This window comes from Pelodiscus sinensis, unplaced genomic scaffold (assembly GCF_049634645.1).
Source record: "Pelodiscus sinensis isolate JC-2024 unplaced genomic scaffold, ASM4963464v1 ctg68, whole genome shotgun sequence".
Lineage (NCBI taxonomy): Eukaryota > Metazoa > Chordata > Testudines > Trionychidae > Pelodiscus > Pelodiscus sinensis.
In genome coordinates this window covers 235,386-253,706 of record NW_027466009.1, presented here as the reverse complement: position 1 = coordinate 253,706, position 18,321 = coordinate 235,386, and the positions used below count along the sequence as shown (strand labels likewise).

General features: G+C 57.1%; 2 protein-coding genes across 2 annotated transcripts; both read left to right on the top strand.

Annotated features, from left to right (window-relative positions):
- Window positions 1-841: 841 nt before the first annotated feature.
- LOC102460824 (nuclear factor 7, brain-like) lies at window positions 842-7,821 on the top strand. The gene is made up of 6 exons (XM_075918123.1): window positions 842-1,359; window positions 2,972-3,067; window positions 4,654-4,887; window positions 5,242-5,264; window positions 6,545-6,762; window positions 7,477-7,821. Exons 1-6 carry the CDS (start codon window positions 859-861, stop codon window positions 7,497-7,499), a joined length of 1,095 nt encoding a protein of 364 aa, XP_075774238.1. The 5' UTR covers window positions 842-858; the 3' UTR covers window positions 7,500-7,821.
- Window positions 7,822-8,209: 388 nt separating this feature from the next.
- On the top strand, window positions 8,210-17,694 carry LOC142825920 (zinc-binding protein A33-like). Its single transcript, XM_075918109.1, has 6 exons — window positions 8,210-9,359; window positions 10,677-10,772; window positions 10,951-11,184; window positions 11,677-11,699; window positions 12,323-12,645; window positions 12,982-17,694. The coding sequence occupies exons 1-6, from the start codon at window positions 8,934-8,936 to the stop codon at window positions 13,503-13,505; spliced, it is 1,626 nt and encodes a 541-aa protein (XP_075774224.1). The 5' UTR covers window positions 8,210-8,933; the 3' UTR covers window positions 13,506-17,694.
- The last annotated feature ends 627 nt before the right edge of the window (window positions 17,695-18,321 follow it).

Sequence of the window (18,321 nt, the reverse complement as noted above, 5' to 3'; positions counted from 1 at the left end):
GCTAGTGGTTGGAACAGGGGCTGAGAGGCAGGACTCTCGGGCTGTAACCCCAGCTCTGGCAGGGCAGTGGGGGGTAGTGGTTAGAACAGGGGCTGAGAGGCAGGACTCTTGGGTTGTAACCCCAGTTCTGGCAGGGCAGTGGGGGCTAGTGGTTAGAGCAGGGGCTGAGAGGCAGGACTCTTGGGCTGTAACCCCAGTTCTGGCAGGGCGGTGGGGGGTAGTGGTTAGAACAGGGGCAGGGAGGCAGGACTCTTGGGTTGTAACCCCAGCTCTGGCAGGGCAGTGGGGGCTAGTGGTTAGAGCAGGGGCTGAGAGGCAGGACTCTTGGGTTGTAACCCCAGTTCTGGCAGGGCGGTGGGGGCTAGTGGTTAGAGCAGGGGCTGAGAGGCAGGACTCCTGGGTTGTAACCCCAGCTCTGGCAGGGCGGTGGGGGCTAGTGGTTAGAGCAGGGGCTGAGAGGCAGGACTCCTGGGTTGTAACCCCAGTTCTGGCAGGGCGGTGGGGGCTAGTGGTTAGAGCAGGGGCTGAGAGGCAGGACTCTCGGGTTGTAACCCCAGCTCTGGCAGGGCAGTGGGGGATAGTGGTTAGAGCAGGGGCTGAGAGACAGGACTCTCGGGTTGTAACCCCAGCTCTGGCAGGGCAGTGGGGGGGTTGTGGTTAGAGCAGGGGCTGAGAGGCAGGACTCTCAGGTTGTAACCCCAGCTCTAGCAAGGAAGTGGGGGCTAGTGGTTGGAGCAAGGCCTGGCAGCCAGGTCTCCTGGCTCATTGCCTGTGACGCGTGCCAACACATGCTGAGCTTTGACCGGGGCTGGGCGGTGACAGCCGCTGGCTTTTCCTCCCTTGGGCGGGCGTGGGCGGATGTGTGCGCAGAAAGCGAAAGCAAAAGCCCGCGCGCCCCGGTCTCCGGCCCTGGCAGGGTGCGGGGCCGGGATGGCGTCGGCCCTGGACGTGTCCAGCCTGGCTGAGGACCTGCAGTGCCCCATCTGCCTCTCCCTCTTCCGGGAGCCCCGCATGCTGGAGTGCGGGCACAGCTTCTGCGCCGCCTGCCTGGAGCCCTGCGTCCCCCGGGGGCAGCGGCGTGGGCTGTGCCCCGAGTGCCGGCGCCCCTTCGCCCTGCGCAGCGTGGCCACCAACTGGGCCCTGCGCAGCCTGGCCGAGAAAGCCCGGCTGCTCAAGCTGGACCAGGGGGCCCCAGCGGGATCAGGGAGGACCACATGGTCCATTTGCCCCGAGCACCAGGAACCCCTCAAACTCTTCTGCCGCCAGGACGAGGGGCCCGTCTGCGTGATCTGCCGGGACCTGCCCCAGCACCGGGGCCACGACTTCCTGCCCGTCGCAAACGCCGTCCAGAAATACCAGGTCAGGGCCGGGGCGCCGGCGTCTCTGGGAAGGGAGCGGGGTGCAGTGGTGAGAGCCAGGATGCCTGGGTTTCTCTCTCCGCTCTGGGGCAGGGATTTGGGGAGAGGTTTGATCAGGGCTGGTCCACCACGTTTTGGAGCCTGAGGTGAGGCGCTCAAAAGACGCCTCCCCTTCCCCTTCCCTTGGGCCGAAACTTTGAAAAGTTTCAATTCTGCCTTCTTCCTGTTCTACTGCTCTCCTGGGACTGCTCGGCTACCTACATAGGCACCAGCAGCAGACACAATTTTCTACACTCTGGGTCCTAGTGACACCTGCCCCCCAAACTCCCCACCCAGTCCTGCACCTGAGCCAGCCGCCTCAGATCCCCTCATGGTAGGGCCGGCCCTGGGTTTGATCGGTGGGGACACGCTTGGACTCTCCCCTCAGCTCTGCTCCCCGTCTCTTTACCTGTCCAGTTCCTTAGGGGAGGACTCTTTGCTCTATCACTGGAGTAAGGCTCTGATATCAAGAGGAGAATCAATATAGACAAGGGCAAAATCCTACACCTGGGAAGAGGGAAAAGAAAAATCAAGTGCATTCCAAAGGGAATAACAGGCCGGGTGGTCGTCCTGCTGAAAAGGGGCTGAAAAGGGCTTTCTAGTGCAGCGAGGGGAAACCGAGGCTGGTGAGTGGCCCTCCTTCATCTCAGTGGCCGCAAGGTTGTCGTAACCAAGCCGGTCTCCCGGGAGAGGGCACTTTTTGCTCACTGTGCTTGCGTCGCTAGAATTTGTGGGGTGAACTGGAGCAGCACTGTGGCTGGGTGCCGAGGGAGCGCCCGTCTCTCACAATGCTGTGTGACCTCAGCATGCTCCTTGCTTCACGGGCACCGGCTTTACGTGTGTGTCACTTTGGTGATACCGGTAGGCAGTGCTTTTTCCGGCAGGACCGTCACAAAAACAGCACTTCCAGTAGGGAAAAAAAACCAGTGTGGCTGGAACTCAGTGGAATCTGGCAGCCTTGCCCGTGGGCAGCGGTAACAAAATGTCTCGCAGGCCACACACAGAAACCTGAAGGGCCGGGGGCGCCTTCCGCGGCTCGAGTGGGTGACAAATCGAGGGGTCGTCGACCTGCTGACGGCCGCAGCAAAAGAGGCAAAACTCTTCCTGGGGTGTGTTCAAGGGGTCTCTAACACCCGGCGGCTCTGTGAGGCACTTTTGGGACAAATCAGAGAAAGTCGATCAAGGGTTAGAAACCTGCGCTGGTGAAGGAAGGTGAAAAAAGCAGGGGGAGATCAAGTCTAGAGAAAAGTGGGGTACGGCGTCCGGTGTGCGGAGAGCGGTAATGACGAGGACTGGGGGATCCGTTGTTCTCCGTGGCCGCTCACCGTGGGACAGGCCGTGATCGGCCGTAGGGGAGATGGAGGTTAGAGATGAAGGAAAACGTTTCTAACTCACCGAGGAGTTACACTCAGGGCCAGGCTTCCAGGGAGGGTGTGGGGGTCTCCCTCGCCGGTGGATTTTAAGGCCATGTCGTCTCAGTGCAGGGGGTGGATGTGAGGCTGTCTCGGGCGATCCCGCATGTCTGATCCTGTTCCCTCAGCCCCTGCTGATGGGTGGGTTTCTCTGCTGTGCAGGACAAGCTCACGGCATCTTTGGCCCCCCTCACGGAGCATCTGAATTCAACCACGGAAGTTCAACGCCACCAGCAGGAGAACCTAGTGGAGCTGGAGGTAAAGCGAACACCGCCCCCCCCTCCTCCAGAGATGGGGTCAGCCTTGAACCCTTGTTTTCAGTGTGGGCTCTGTCTCCATCTAGTGGCTGGACCGCACATCGGTCTAAGTGAGCCATGCTGCTCAGCCCCATCCCACTGCCCCACTCTGTGCCTCGGTTTCCCTACCTGTCAGACTGAGCTTATGACGCTGACGTCCTTTGGAAATCGGCCTTTCGCACAAGCCTGGTTTGTGCTAGTTAACAAAGGGCCGGTAGCAAGACTCAAGATCAGGGAGGAGAAGCTGAGATTTGCGGAAGCAAGACAACTTGCAAAAGGCTGCTAGGATCTGAGGATGAGAAATGCCAGGTATTATTACTGTTGGGAACCACGGACTGTCCCTCCACGAATAGGACCTGGCCCTTGAGTTCCCCTTCCCTGGTAAACTTTTCCTGGTTTGGGAGATTTCTCATCTCCAAACCTGTCTCACAAACAGTTTCTATTATTTCAGAACTTTCTGGTAAAATCAAAGTTTTTCTCAAAATATTTCCCCAGCCTGCTCATTTTAAGAACATAAGAACATAAGAACGGCCGTACTGGGTCAGACCAAAGGTCCATCTAGCCCAGTAGCCTGTCGGCCCACAGTGGCCAGCACCCCAGAGGGGGTGGACTGAAGACAATGATCAAGTGATTTGTCTTGTGCCATCCATCTCCAGTCTCTGACAAACAGAGGCCAAGGACACCATTTCTATCCCCTGGCTAATAGCCTTTTATGTACCTAACCTCTATGAAATTATCTAGCTTCTCTTTAAACTCTGTTATAGTCCCAGCCTTCACAGCCTCCTCTGGCAAGGAGTTCCACAGATTGACTACATGCTGTGTGAAGAACTTTTGCTTATTAATTTTAAACCGGCTACCCATTAATTTCATTTGCTACCCATTAATTTCATTTTTATATTCTCGCCCTCCCAAATCCCCTGTGAAATAAGGGAAAGCTTCTCTCCCCATCGCACAATTGGGGAAACCGAGGCACAAAACTAAAAAAAAAAAAAATCCTCAAAGGGGTAACCATATTAGTCGGTAACTTTAATAAGAAAAAGTGTTTCTGGGGCACCTTAGGTTATGTCTACACTGCAGCGGTATTTCGGGATACCGGAGTATCCCAAAATAGCTATCCTGCATCTTAACAGCAAGCCCATTATTTCGGGCATGCGAATCTGACATCGCGGTAAATCTCATTGCACGAGGAGCAAGGGACATTTTGCTCTAGCAGGTTCTTTCAGAATTTGGTGCTGGGTAGACTGCGCCAGAAGACGAAATAAGCTATTTCGAAATAGCAGTGAAAGAAGAGGCACGATTTGCGTAGCCTAAATTGCATCTCTTATTTCGAACGACAGTGCTGGGTGGATGTAGCCTGAAAGACTAAGCAAAATATAGAGACGCGGGAGCTTTCGGGAGCAACTCCCACTTCCTCAGATGAATGGGAGTGGAACGAACAGACGCCAAGAGAGAGAGATAACAGCAGAAGGAATGAGCTTTCTCCCGCACGTGCGCCGGGGGTGGTGTGTGTGGGGTTGAACCTCCCGTTGGTTTCTCCGCCCTCTGCAGAGCTGCGCCCAGGACCTCTTGGGCTACATCTCCGAGGAGTTTGAGGCTCTCCACCAGATCCTGCGGGAGCAGGAGGAGGGCATGAAGGAGGCCGTGACGAGCCTGGAGGAGGAGAACCGGGAGGAGATGGAGGAGAGGCTGAAGGAGCTGGACGAAGAGGTGGCCTCTCGTTGCGAGACCCTGTCCAGGGTCCAGGCGGAAATAGACCCGGCAGATCCTGTGGCCTTCCTCCGGGTGAGACAGGATTCCCCCGGCAAGGAGATGGGAACAAGCCCGGGAGTTGCCGCAGGGCGCAGCTGCGGGATGGGAGGTTGTGCAGTGGGCGTGGGAGCAGGACTCCTGGGTCCACGGGCAGGGGCCTGGGCTGTGGAGGCAGAAGTAGGATGGGTTGGCGGGCGGTGTATGACCTCAAGGACGTGCAACTGGGGACAACAGGGGTTGGAGGGGGCGGGGGGTGGGAATTGGGGCCGAGCAGGAGGGTGGGAAAGGGATGACCCGTAGAGCTGGCATCTCACCCCCTAGGGGGCATGGCGTGTCCTGTGGCGGGTAGTTCCAGAGGATAATCTTGTCTGTCTTTCTCTCCTCCAGGGCATCAAGGAGCTGATGAGAAGGTGAGTGTGTGCGTGTCCCACACTTCTCCTGTCGGGCCCCTGTCCTCAGGCTGCACACGCCTCTCATTGTGTTACTGAAGTCACACACACACTTGCCCTCACAGAGATCTGTACACAGTCACCGCACCCACACGGAGATCTGGACACACACACACACAGAACTGTAGGTACGTGTACACACACACAGATCTGCACACACAGCCACCCCATGGACATCTGTACACACACAGAACTGTAGGTACATATACACACATTTCACCCATCCCCACATGTACACATACACAACCACTCACACGGTCATCTGTATACACACACACACTCAGACTCAGATCTGTATGTATGCGTACCACACACACAGCTATGTACTCACACAGAGATCTGTACACACAACCACCCACACTGACATCTGTACACACATACACAGAAAGATCGGTATGAATGTGTACACACATGCATGCACACATACAGATCTGTAGGTACATGTACACTCACAGATCTGTAGGTATGTGTACGTGTACACCACAGAGATCTGTATGTACATGTACACATGCGCACACACACCAGCGATTGGTAGGTATGTGTAGACACACACACACACACACACAAACAGATCTGTAGGTATGTGCGCACACACACACACACACACAGATCTGTAGGTACACATACACACACACACACACACTCACAGATAGGTAGGCATGTGTGCACATACGTACACAGGTCTGTAGGTACATGTACACACACAAATCTGTAGGTACGTGTAGTGTACACACACACACACACACAGATCTGTAGGTACACGTACACACTCACACAGATAGGTAGATACGTGTACACACACGCATATACACACACACAGAGAGATCAGTAGGTACGTGTATGTGTACACACACGGGCACAGATCTGTAGGTACACATACACACACACACACTCACAGATAGGTAGGTACGTGTACACACACACATACACACACACACACACACACACACACACAGATCGGTAGGTATGTGTACACACAGAGATCGGTAGGTATGTGTACACACACACACACACACACAGATCTGTAGGTACACATACACACACACACACACACACAGATAGGTAGGTACGTGTACACACACACACATACACACACACAGATAGGTAGGTACGTGTACACACATACACTCTCACACACACACACACACAGATCGGTAGGTACGTGTACACACACACACACACACACACACACACACACACACACACACACACACAGATCCAGCAGTTTTCTCTCCCTGTAGAGTCCACGAAGACCAGCAGGGCCACAGCGAGGAGGAGGACGGGAGCGAGGAAGGCTGCAGCAGTGAGGAAGAGGAGGAGTCGGACGCGGCCAGTAGCGAGGAGGAGGGGGACGAGGACGAGGACGAGGACGTCGTGCCTGTGGATCCGGCTCTCAAGGAATTCAAGGACTCGCTGAACTTTGAGGCCTGGCAGGAAATGCTACGGAGCATCCACGCAGGTCAGGCTGGCTCCTCGCCTTGTCCTACCTGTAGCAGGCGCCAGGGTGGAGCCGAGACCCACCCCAGAGCTGGCTGCATCTCCGCACCAGGCGAGCCCTCGCTGGGCAGCTGTTCCCAGCCGCCTCCCCCCAGAGCTGGCTGCATCTCCCCCCCAGGCGAGCCCTCACTGGGCAGCTGTTCCCAGCCGCCTCCCCCCAGAGCTGGCTGCATCTCCCCACCAGGCGAGCCCTCGCTGGGCAGCTGTTCCCAGCCGCCTCCCCCCAGAGCTGGCTGCATCTCCCCCCCAGGCGAGCCCTCGCTGGGCAGCTGTTCCCAGCCGCCTCCCCCCAGAGCTGGCTGCATCTCCCCACCAGGCGAGCCCTCGCTGGGCAGCTGTTCCCAGCCGCCTCCCCCCAGAGCTGGCTGCATCTCCCCACCAGGCGAGCCCTCACTGGGCAGCTGTTCCCAGCCACCTCCCCCCAGAGCTGGCTGCATCTCCCCCCCAGGCGAGCCCTCGCTGGGCAGCTGTTCCCAGCCGCCTCCCCCCAGAGCTGGCTGCATCTCCCCACCAGGCGAGCCCTCGCTGGGCAGCTGTTCCCAGCCGCCTCCCCCCAGAGCTGGCTGCATCTCCCCACCAGGCGAGCCCTCGCTGGGCAGCTGTTCCCAGCCGCCTCCCCCCCAGAGCTGGCTGCATCTCGACCAGCTGCCAATATCCATTTATTTTTCTTTCCCAGCCACTGACCACGATGAGGCCTGAGGCCGCCCCTATGTCGGTGACTCTGACGACCGTCTGCAGCTGCGTGATCCGCCCCGCCCCCGGAGAGCTGGATTGGGAGGAGAAGCTGGTGTCTGTTTTGAGAGATTTTTTTTGGGAGGGGGAAGCCACCAAGGTCCAGCGTCTCTCGCCTGCCAGTATGAGGCACAGGCCCTGGGCACGTGCCCGGGCTGCCCATCACACGAGACGCCGGCATTTCGCTGTGCACTGCTGCAGGAGGAGCCGCTTTTAATGAGACTTCGCGCTGTGGGATCTGGCGGCAAGAGATGTTCGAAGTGTGAGAATCAAATAAACCAGAGCTCAGAACAGAACCAAGGTGCCCTGCCTCCCAGCCCCCTGCACTAACCACTAGTGCCTACTCCCCTCCCCGAGCTCAGAACAAAACCCAAGCGCCCTGCCTCCCAGCCCCCTGCACTAACCACTAGTGTCTGCTTCCCTCCCCGAGCTCAGAACAAAACCCAAGCGCCCTGCCTCCCAGCCCCCTGCGCTAACCACTAGTGCCTGCTTCCCTCCCCGAGCTCAGAACAGGACCTAGGCATCCTGTCACCCAGCTTCATGGCCGGTTGTGGGGCAGTTCCCTCAGGCTGTACCCCACATAGAATTCACCACCCGCATCCCCCTTCCCTGCAGGAGCTGCCGCAGCCAATGGCAGAGGTGCAGGGTCATCTCCAGCAGCACTGGGGAGGCGAGGGTTAATGGTGGGGGGGGGAGCAGAGCGGTGCTGAGTCAGGGCTGCTGGGGGGGGGGCAGGATGCAGCCACAGCAGGAGTTGCTGAGTCAGCACAGGAGGCGGATCCTGCTGCAGCCTGGTCTGACCGCACTGCAGCCGCTGCGGAGACAGGCCAGCCCAGCCTGGAAGCAGGGACGTCCCGGTCCGGCAGCATCCCCGTGCAAGGGAGAAGGGACGTCCCGGTCCGGCAGCATCCCCGTGCGAGGGAGAAGGGACGTCCCGGCCCGGCAGCATCCCCGTGCGAGGGAGAAGGGACGTCCCGGCCCGGCAGCATCCCCGTGCGAGGGAGAAGGGACGTCCCGGCCCGGCAGCATCCCCGTGCGAGGGAGAAGGGACGTCCCGGCCCGGCAGCATCCCCGTGCGAGGGAGAAGGGACGTCCCGGCCCGGCAGCATCCCCGTGCGAGGGAGAAGGGACGTCCCGGTCCAGTAGCATCCCCGTGCGAGGGAGAAGGGACGTCCCGGCCTGGCAGCATCCCCGTGCGAGGGAGAAGGGACGTCCCGGTCCGGTAGCATCCCCGTGCGAGGGAGAAGGGACGTCCCGGTCCGGTAGCATCCCCGTGCGAGGGAGAAGGGACGTCCCGGTCCGGTAGCATCCCCGTGCGAGGGAGAAGGGACGTCCCGACCCAGCAGCGACCCAGCCCTGGGGAGCAGGGTCCAGGGGGACCAGGGGTGGCGCCGTCCTGGGATGGCGTCGGTCAGGGAAGTCTCCGGTTTCACCGAGGACCTGCTGTGCCCCATCTGCCTCTCCCTGTTCCGGGAGCCCCACATGCTGGAGTGCGGGCACAGCTTCTGCGCCACCTGCCTGGAGCCCTGCGTCCCCAAGGGGCAGCGGCGCGGGCTGTGCCCCGAGTGCCGGCGCCCCTTCGCCCTGCGCCGGGTGGCCCCCAACCGGGCCCTGTACAGCCTGGCGGAGAAAGCCCGGCTGCTCAAGCTGGACGACGGGGACCCGGCGGGCGGGGGCGGGCGCTGGTACTTCTGCGCGGAGCACGAGGAGCCCCTCAAACTCTTCTGCAGCCAGGACGAGGGGCCCGTCTGCGTGATCTGCCGGGACCTGCCCCAGCACCGGGGCCACGACTTCCTGCCCATCAAAAACGCCGTCCAGCAATACCAGGTCAGGGGTTCCCTGGCAGCGGAGTGGGGTCTAGTGGTTAGAGCTGGGGGTGGGGATCTGGGAGCCAAGACTCTTGGGTTGCCTGGGAGAGGAGTATGGGCTAGTGCAGTGGTCCCCACCGCGGTGCCCACGGGTGCCACGGCACCTACCAGGGCATTTATGTGCATCCGCCGAGTAACCATGGCCCCGCCCCCGGACAAGGGGCACGTGAGTGGCCCCGCCCCCAGGCATGCAGCGTGTGAGCATCCCCGCCCTCGGGCGCCCGGCAGCCCCAAAAGGTTGGGGACCACTGGCCTAGTGGTTAGAGATGGGAGGGGAGGGATTGGGGAGTCAGGACTCCCGGGTTCTCTGGGAGGGGAGTACAGTCTAGTGGTTAGAGATGGACGGGGGATCTGGGAGCCAGGACTCCTAGGAACTCTAGCCAAGGTGGATCCAATTCTGTCCCCGCCCCAGCCCAGGCATTAATTATACCCCCTCAAAGGCCTTTGTGAGCCCCCAGAACTGCCCCCCATCAATGCTCCCCCCCACACACTTGGTCCTCCCCCTGGCCCCTCCCCCTAACTCTTCCCCTCCCCCGGCTCCAGATGTTCTTCACCCCCTCCCTCCCAGGGCTTGTGTTGAAGGGGTGGGGGGGGGGGGTGGACTGACCTATTGTTCACAGGGAGGTAGGGGGGAGTGGACTGGCCCATTGCTCTTAAGGAGGTGGCAGAGGAGTGGACTGGCCCATTGTTTACAGAGGGAGGGGTGAGTGGGACCTGGCTCATTGTTGGCAGAGGAGAGGGAGATGGAGTGATCCACCACTCGTGGGGAAGGGGGAGGGGGCAGAAGTGGAAACGGCCTGAACCATTGCCTCCAGGAGGGAAAACGGTGGATTGGCCCACTGCTGGTGGATCAGAGGGGAGTGGACTGATCCATTGTTTACAGGAGGGGAAGAGGGGAGACAGGACAGAACCTCTTGCTCATAGGAGGGAGTGGACTGACCCATTGTTAATAGGAGGGGAGTGAGAGCAGTCTGACCCATTACTCCAAGTGGGACGGGGGGAGGGAGGGGAACGGACTGACCCATTCCCCACACGAAGGGAGGGTAGAAGTGGACCTGTCTTGACTCTTGGAGGAAGAGGGGTGGGGGAAAGTTGCATGCTCTGTCTGCCTCTTGCAGCAGCTCTGATTGGCTGCCCATCCCCGGGAGGCGGGAAACGGGGGACGGGCAGCCAATGGGAAGGGCCAGGCAAGGCTGAAATCCCATTGCTAGTCAGGGACTTTTGATGGGGTGGCCCCTTTCCTCCCAATCCGTGACCCCGGGTCTTTGCTGCCCAGGAGCAACTCAAAGCATCTTTACAACCCCTCGAGGAAGGTCTCCAGAGGCTGACACGGAGCCAGTGCCACCAGCAGGAGAACCTAACAGAGTTGCAGGTAGGAGGCGGGACGCCGGGGTAGATGGGCACGTGGGCCTGCTCTAGAGGGGGCAGGCTGCTCGGTTCTCTCCCCAGCTCTGCAAGGGGCCTTGATGCACAAGTGGGGTCTGGTGGATCAGCCCTCCTCACCTAGCTCAGGTCTCCATTCCCCCCCTCGCCCCTCCCTGCTCACCTAGAGCTGCTCCGAGTCCCTACTGGACCACATGGCGGGGGAGTTTGAGAAGATGCGCCGGCTGCTGACCCTGCGGGAGCTGGGCCTGAAGGAGGCGCTGGAGCGGCAGCGGAAGAAGAACCGGGCCCAGATGGAGGAGAAGCTCCAGGAGCTGAACGGGAAAGTGGCCTTCTGGACCGAGACCCTCTCCAGGGTCCGCCTGGGGCTGGAGCGCAAGGACAACATCAGCTTCCTCAAGGTGGGGTGGGAGAAAATGCCAGACCTTGGGGGGAGTCTGGAGGGTGTGGAGCTAGCTGGGTGGGGGCGGAGCTAGCTGGGTGGGGGCGGAGCTAGCTGGGAGGGGCGGAGCTAGCTGGGAGGGGCGGAGCTAGCTGGGTGGGGGCGGAGCTCGCTGGACAAGGGAGGCACTAGCTGGGTGGGGGCGGAGCTAGCTGGGTGGGGGCGGAGCTAGCTGGGTGGGGGCGGAGCTCGCTGGACAGGAGGCAGGAATAGGGCTTTGGAGGAGGCAGGAGAAAAGAGATGGGGTATGGGGCCTGCTCGGATGAAGGGGAAGAGCTGGAGATGGGCACTGCAAGTCAGTCCAGGAGGAGACAGGGGTCCCATTGACTGGGGAGGGGCAGCAGTTCTGGGGTGGGGGAGCAGTTTCTCCCCCAGACAAAGGCACGGGGGGAGGCGGAGGTAGCTCCTCTGGGAGTCGCCTCACCCCCATCCCTTTTCTCCTCCCACCCAGGATGCCAAGGAGCTGATGGAGAGGTAAGCCACGTCGGGGTCTGTCCCTCTCAATTTCCATGAGAACATTGTAGATCATAGGTCGCCTGCGGGGTTCAATCCAGGGTCCACCAGCCCTAAGAGGAAGGGGCCTTTACCGGGCGACAGGAGGGGCTCCATCGAGCTGGTAGCAGTGTTAAGCTGTTCTCTCACGTGGCCCCGCACACCCCGAACTCTACCACCTCGGGCTCCAGGAGTACCACCATTAACAGGTAGCAACAGTAGGCTGTTACCCTCTCACGAGCACACAGCACATGCAGCGCACCACTGCTTGACATACGGGAGAACCTCCAGGCACTAGCAGCTGTAGTAGGCTTTTGCTTCTTCTGCGGGCTGGCTCAATGCACACATGGTGGGCATGACGCTTGAGGAAATGCTGGTAGTGGTCAATAGGCCGTTATCCTTGTGACCCCGTTTGTTGTCAAGGGCCCTTGACCGCATGGGCCGGAAGAGCTGATAGGCTAGTTTCTTTTGCGACCCCATTGGCTGGCGGGCAGTAGGTAGACCATTGCCTTTGCAACCCCATTGGCTGGTGGCGGTAGGTTGGCCGTTTGTCCCCCCCAAAACACAGTAGGGCCACTCCTGCCAACCCATAGGATTCTCTGCAGGATCCGTGAGGGGCAGGGAGCCCAGGGGAAGGAGGCGGAGCAGTCCGAGGTGGGGGAGGTGGAAGAGGAGCTGAGAACCAGTGACGACGACACGGACGAATGCGAGAAAGAGGAGGAGGAGGAAGGGGAAGAGGACGAGGAAGACGAAGAACCGGAGGCGGAAGAGGAGGAGGAAGGGGAAGAGGACGAGGAGGCGGCCGAGGAAGAAGAGGCTAAGGAAGAGGAAGACGATGGGGTGGTGCCCGTTGATCTAAACCTCGGGGAGTTCAAGGGACCCCTCCAGTTCTACGCCTGGAAGGAGCTGCTGGGAATAGTCCACCCAGGTGAGGTGACCGTACTCAGCCGCCGTGCAGTGCGGAGAAGGGGTGGGAGCTGAGCGGGGGGCCGAGGAAGGCAGCAGGGTGGTACCGTTTCCATGGTATTTCCCTGCATGGCCCCAGCGCTGGAAAAAGCATCCCCGACCCTGCTCACTACAGCACAGAGCCCCCTACTGGACCTCCCTACCTCGCTCCCTGTGGCACAGAGCCCCCTAGAACTGCCATGGGGGGAGAAAGATCTCTTTTTAATTTCTGGGGAATCGCCTTCCCTTGCTGTCAGTACGGGGCACATGAAACACAGCCCAGCCGTTAACCCCTTCCTCTCCCTCTCTCCTCCTGCAGTGCCAGCCTGCATCACCCTGGACTGCCACTCGGCCCACCCCAGCCTGGTCCTCATCGAGGAAGCCACCGGCGTCAAGTTCAGTCCGGGCCGACGGTTCTGGCGCCGGAAGCCCCAGCGCTTCACGGCCAGCCCCTGCGTCGTGGGGCGGGAGGGCTGCACGGGTGGCCGGCTCTACTGGGAGGTGCGGGTGGGCGACAGCCCCGACTGGGTGGTGGGCGCGGCCCGGAGGTCTGTGAAGCGCAAGAAGCGTCTCAGCTTCCGGCCCCGGGAGGGGGTGTGGGCCATTGAGCGGCGAGGGGGGCAGTACTGGGCCCTGATGGACCCCCGCCTCCACCTGCCTGTCTGTGGGAGGCTGGAGAAGGTGGGCGTGTATCTGGACTTTGAAGGAGGCCAGCTGTCCTTCTACAACAGCTCCAACCTCAGCCACTTGTACACCTTCCAGGACTCCTTTGCGGAGGAGCTGGTTCCTTTCCTGAGCACCCAGTCCAGTGAGCCCCTCTCCATGTGGGACCTGCAGCTCTGACACCCACCACGGGGAAAGGCCCCGTGTCCCCTTCCCATCCCACTAAGCCAGTTCCCCTGACCCTGGGACCCCAACGGAGCCACCTTTGAGCCGTGGTCAAATTCCCCTCCCCCATCGCTCCCTGATGATGTGGCTATGTACTACACTCTTCTCTACTCTGTCCTGGAGATGCAGGCAGGCTTGGCTTATCCGCCAATGAGAGAGGGCCCGTTCACCGAAGGATCGGGGATGGATTTAGAGACTCGAACACACAACCGTCCAAGAGCCCGCCGCCTTGTTTGGGGCAACTCAACAGCCACAGGAATTGAACCTGCAACTTAGAGGCAAAGGCTGTTTTGCCCATACGTCTTGCACAGTCTGACTTATCCGCTAGTTGCCACGGGTTCCCATCAGCTGAACCTCTAGCGTGGGGCTGGTCCTTTGTTCTCCGTAGCTCCAGCCGTTTCCTGGGGAGGTGTCACCTTAAAAAGACACCGTTCGGTGGCAATCCATTCGGGTCCCTTTGTGATGTCCTGGCTCAGCTGCCTCTTTGGTGCTCCCCGAAAGGTAGAGCATCCGAGTTGAGACTTGGGAGTCTGATCACGGTGATACACTGTGCAAAAGCAGAGCGACCCCTGTGACACCCAGGAGTTTTTTCCCTTGGTTGCGTACTGTTGTACATACGGAGTCCCGTCACTGAAGTCTCTGGCATCTTCCATTCACAGACCTCAGTGTAAACGCACTGCTGCTTTGGGACTGACTCCTAAATCACACCCCACTGCTCCCGGCTGCATGGGAAGGGTTCACATCCTCCCCTTTTCATCCGGGAGGTTTTTCCTACAAGCCATGGACAGATCTCGGCTTCCGTGAATTTGTGAGTATTCCCTGCGAGCTGCCTGTGACTTTTCCTAAAAATATCCCCTACACAACTGTAGCCTTCACCATGCACCGCGGTGGCCACCCACCTGCCTCTTGTGAGTTGTGGGGTCCCCAGGCGGAACTGGCAATGGGTCTCCATCTCCTAGCCATGGACCCTGAAGACGTCCTGGGCTGGGAGTCACAGGTGATGGAAGGCCCCTCGCTGTGACTGGCCTGGCGGGAGCTCCCTGAAATCCCGCACTGATTTGCACCACAGACCCACGATGCCCCACGGAGACTCGGTCGTTTAATGCCAATCCTCATGTAAGCTCCGTTGGATCAAGGGTGGTTGGCCACCAGCAGGGAATTGGGCCTGTAATAGGTTGCGATATGGAGCAGTAATAAACAACGAGACACACCCACGTGGCCAAAGGTGAAATCCTAGAATGGGAAGGAACCTCGAGAGGTCATCAAGTCCAGTCCCCAAGCATTGTCTACATCAGGGCTACTCAACATGCGGCCCATTTATTTGCAGCCCACGGGAGGGAGTTAAAACAAAAAAGCAGCCAATATACTGGACTTCCGTTGAGATACGTTCGTGGAAGTTAAATTCCTGGACTGCCATTGCTCATTAAAAGTGCTGACATATCAGGTGGCAAACAGGTGACTATTGCATTTTATTAATATCAGCAGATCTGGCTTGTGTAACCTTGGCTTCATCTTTGTCTTCCTGCCCGTCGGTGTGAAAGAAGCTGTTTGCAGAGATATTTGCAAGTCTATGCAACCGCACTTAAGTTGCAGCCTCCGCATGTGCTGTGAATATCATTGTGGCCCCCAAGGCTTCCAAATTTGAATAGCACCAGTTTAGATCATCCCTGATTGATGTCTGTCTAGCCTGCTCTTAGATATCTCCAGAGATGGAGAACCCACAACCTCCTTAGGCAATTTATTTCCTAAACCTAACCCTAACCTGCAGGAAGTTTTTCCTAATGTCCAACCTAAACCTCCCTTGCTGCAGTTTAAGCCCATTGCTTCTTGTCCTGTCCTCAGAAGCCAAGGGGAACAATTTTTCTCCCTCCTCAAGTTGTGACACTCTTTTAGATACTTGAAAACCGCTCTCATGTCCCCTCTCAGTCTCCTCCTTTTCAAACTAAACCAGCCCAGTTCGTTCACTCTTCCCTCATCGCTCACGTTCTCTAGACCTCTCCTCATTCTTGTTGCTCTTCTCTGGACTTTCTCTGATTTCTCCGCATCTTTCTTGAAATGCGGTGCCCAGAACTGGACACAATACTGCAACTGAGGCCTAACCAGCGCAGAGCAGAGTGGAAGAATGACTTCTCCTGTCTTGCTCACCACATTCCTGTTCATGCAGCCCAGAATCAGGTTTGCTTTTTTGCAAAGTGGTCAGTTTTTTTTTAAACAAAGAAACACTGGGGCTTTGGGGTGGTCATAATGACTTATAATAGCACCCAGGAGGTGTCCTGGCCCAAAATTTTGGTTGTTTCCTCATGCCCTGGCCTTGTTGCTCTCAGCAGCCCTCCCTGTACCTCCTCCCCTCCTCAACAACAGTTACCTGTGGCATTAGTTGCCCATCAACTTGATTTCTTGGAAAACAGGTTGTACCAGACAAACCCCGGATCATTTTTCAGTGAGAGGAAATCAGGGTAGCTGAGTTGACACAGCGCAGTCAAAGGCACGCTGGCGTCACACACTGAGACTTCTGGGAGGCGTTCGACTTCGCCCTGCGTGTCAGCCTGACTCGAGAATTAGCCCCCAGGGGAAACCCGCCTCCCATGGCTTAAATGCTGGGTACTATCTGTCAGTTGAGCTAGAAGAAAGCCCTGTACATGCAGCAGAGGCAGGGCCAAGTAAACTCAGGCCAAGCCTGGCAGGTTCTTGAAAACCTCCCGCACGACGCAGCAGCAGGAAAAGTGAACCGCGTTGTGGGGTGCGTTCACAGCTGTAATTGTCCTGCTTTGCTCAGCAGTGGAAAACAAGGTTGGGCGAAGGGGCATGAGCAAACCCAAAGGACCTTAAAACTTGTAATAGGGGGAAACCCACTAAGAAATGTTGGCGATGAACAAATACAGGTTTTGGACTCGGAAAAACAAACATCTCTGGGCAAATCGGGGCTTGCAGAAGACGAAGGAATGTTGCTGTGGAAAGAGTTATACCCTGAGCTCCAACACCCCCCATAGATTAAAGGATACAACAAGGCAGCATACATATCCCGAAAGAACAGTGAAGGCTTGTTGAGTGGTAACGAAGGAAGAATTTTGATTGTTCCGTTTTTAATAAGCTCTAATGATGAGTCAGGGAAGGAGCAGAGATAAGGAAGCACCAGTGTGTATTTGTCAATTCTTCTGTGATTGCACATTGCTGAGTTAGGATGCTGTTGATGGTGCTGTGACGAGTAACGTGTTGTGTTACTCAGTGCGCAGCAGCAGTCAAAAAAGCCAACAGGATGTTAGGAATCATTTTTAAAAAAGGATAGAGACTCAGACAGAGAATATCTTATTGCCTCTGTAGAAATCCATGGCATGCCCACAACTTGAATACTGTGTCCAGATGTGGTCGCCTCATCTCAAAAAAGATCTCTTGGCATTGGAAAAGGTTCCGAAAAGGGCAACAAAAATGATTTGGGGTTTGGAACGGGTCCCATAGGAAGAGGGATTAAAAAGATTTGGACTTTTCAGCTTAGAAAAGAGGAGACTGAAGGGGGATAGGATAGAGGTCATAAAATCATGACTGGTGTGGAAAAAGTGAATAAGGAAAAGTTATTTACTTATTCCCACATTAAAAGAATTAGGGGTCACCGAATGAAATAAATAGGCAGCAGGTTTAAAAGAAAAGGAAGTTTTTCTTCATGCAGCGCACAGTCAACCTGTGGAACTCCTTGCCGGAGGATGCGGTGAAGCCTAGAGCTTTAACAGGGTTCAAAAAAGATCTCAATAGATTCATGGAGGTTAGGTCCATCAATGGCTATTAGCCAGGATTGGTAGGAATGGTGTCCCTAGCCTTTGTCTGGAAATAAATGACAGGGGAGGGATCACATGAGGATTACCTGTTGTGTTCCCTCCCTCTGGGGCACCTGGCTTTGGCCACTGTCAGCAGGCAAGACATTGGGCTAGATGGATCTTTGGTCTGACCCAGTCTGGCCGTACTTGCGTGGGAAGACGTCAGTAACAGATATACAAACGTAATGTTAAAAAAATCCCCTCCTGTTTCTGGGAAGACTGAGAAACGAGGCACCCCGGGACATCTCGGCCCAGAAAACTGCAAACCCAGCAGGGGGAAAAAAAACCGTAGACGTTTGATCAGTTTTTCTCAACTTTTTTTTAAATAAAATACCCCCTTTTCCATATATATATATATATATATATACATACCCCCAGTACGTACAGTTTTCAGACACACAATTTTTTTCTACCATTGCCACACATTTGTTTAAACAACTTAATTGTAGCCGGGCGGGTAATGACATTTTTTGGTTGTAAAAAGTGCAAAAATAATAAAGCGCTGTCAAACTCCAAATTTCAGTTGTGTTGATGGAACTCCCAGACTTCTCTCAAGTACCCCTAAGGGTACTTGTATCACTGTTTGAGAGAGACTGTGTTAGATGTTTGAAACGTGTGTGTGTGAGTATTCTGTGGGCTACCTGAAAATCCGTGCGTAGTGCGTGAAACACGAGTGGGAGGAAAGTCGATCAATGGGGAATGTGGACCGGCACAAGAATTCAAGGGAAACTGGACCTCACACCAGGGAAGCACGAGACTGGAACAGGAAGGATGGGGGCTGTCATGGCTCCTTCCCCACCCTGGCACGATAAATTCAGAAGTGGGGGCGAGCAAAAATCCCCCAAAACCTTTTCTACCAGGCTTTGGTATAAAACTTCCTCCCAAAAGCTTAAGAACCTAGATTTTATGAACAACATCTCCGCTGCCACCGCCCAAGTATTAATAAAGAAACCAGGGGAGAG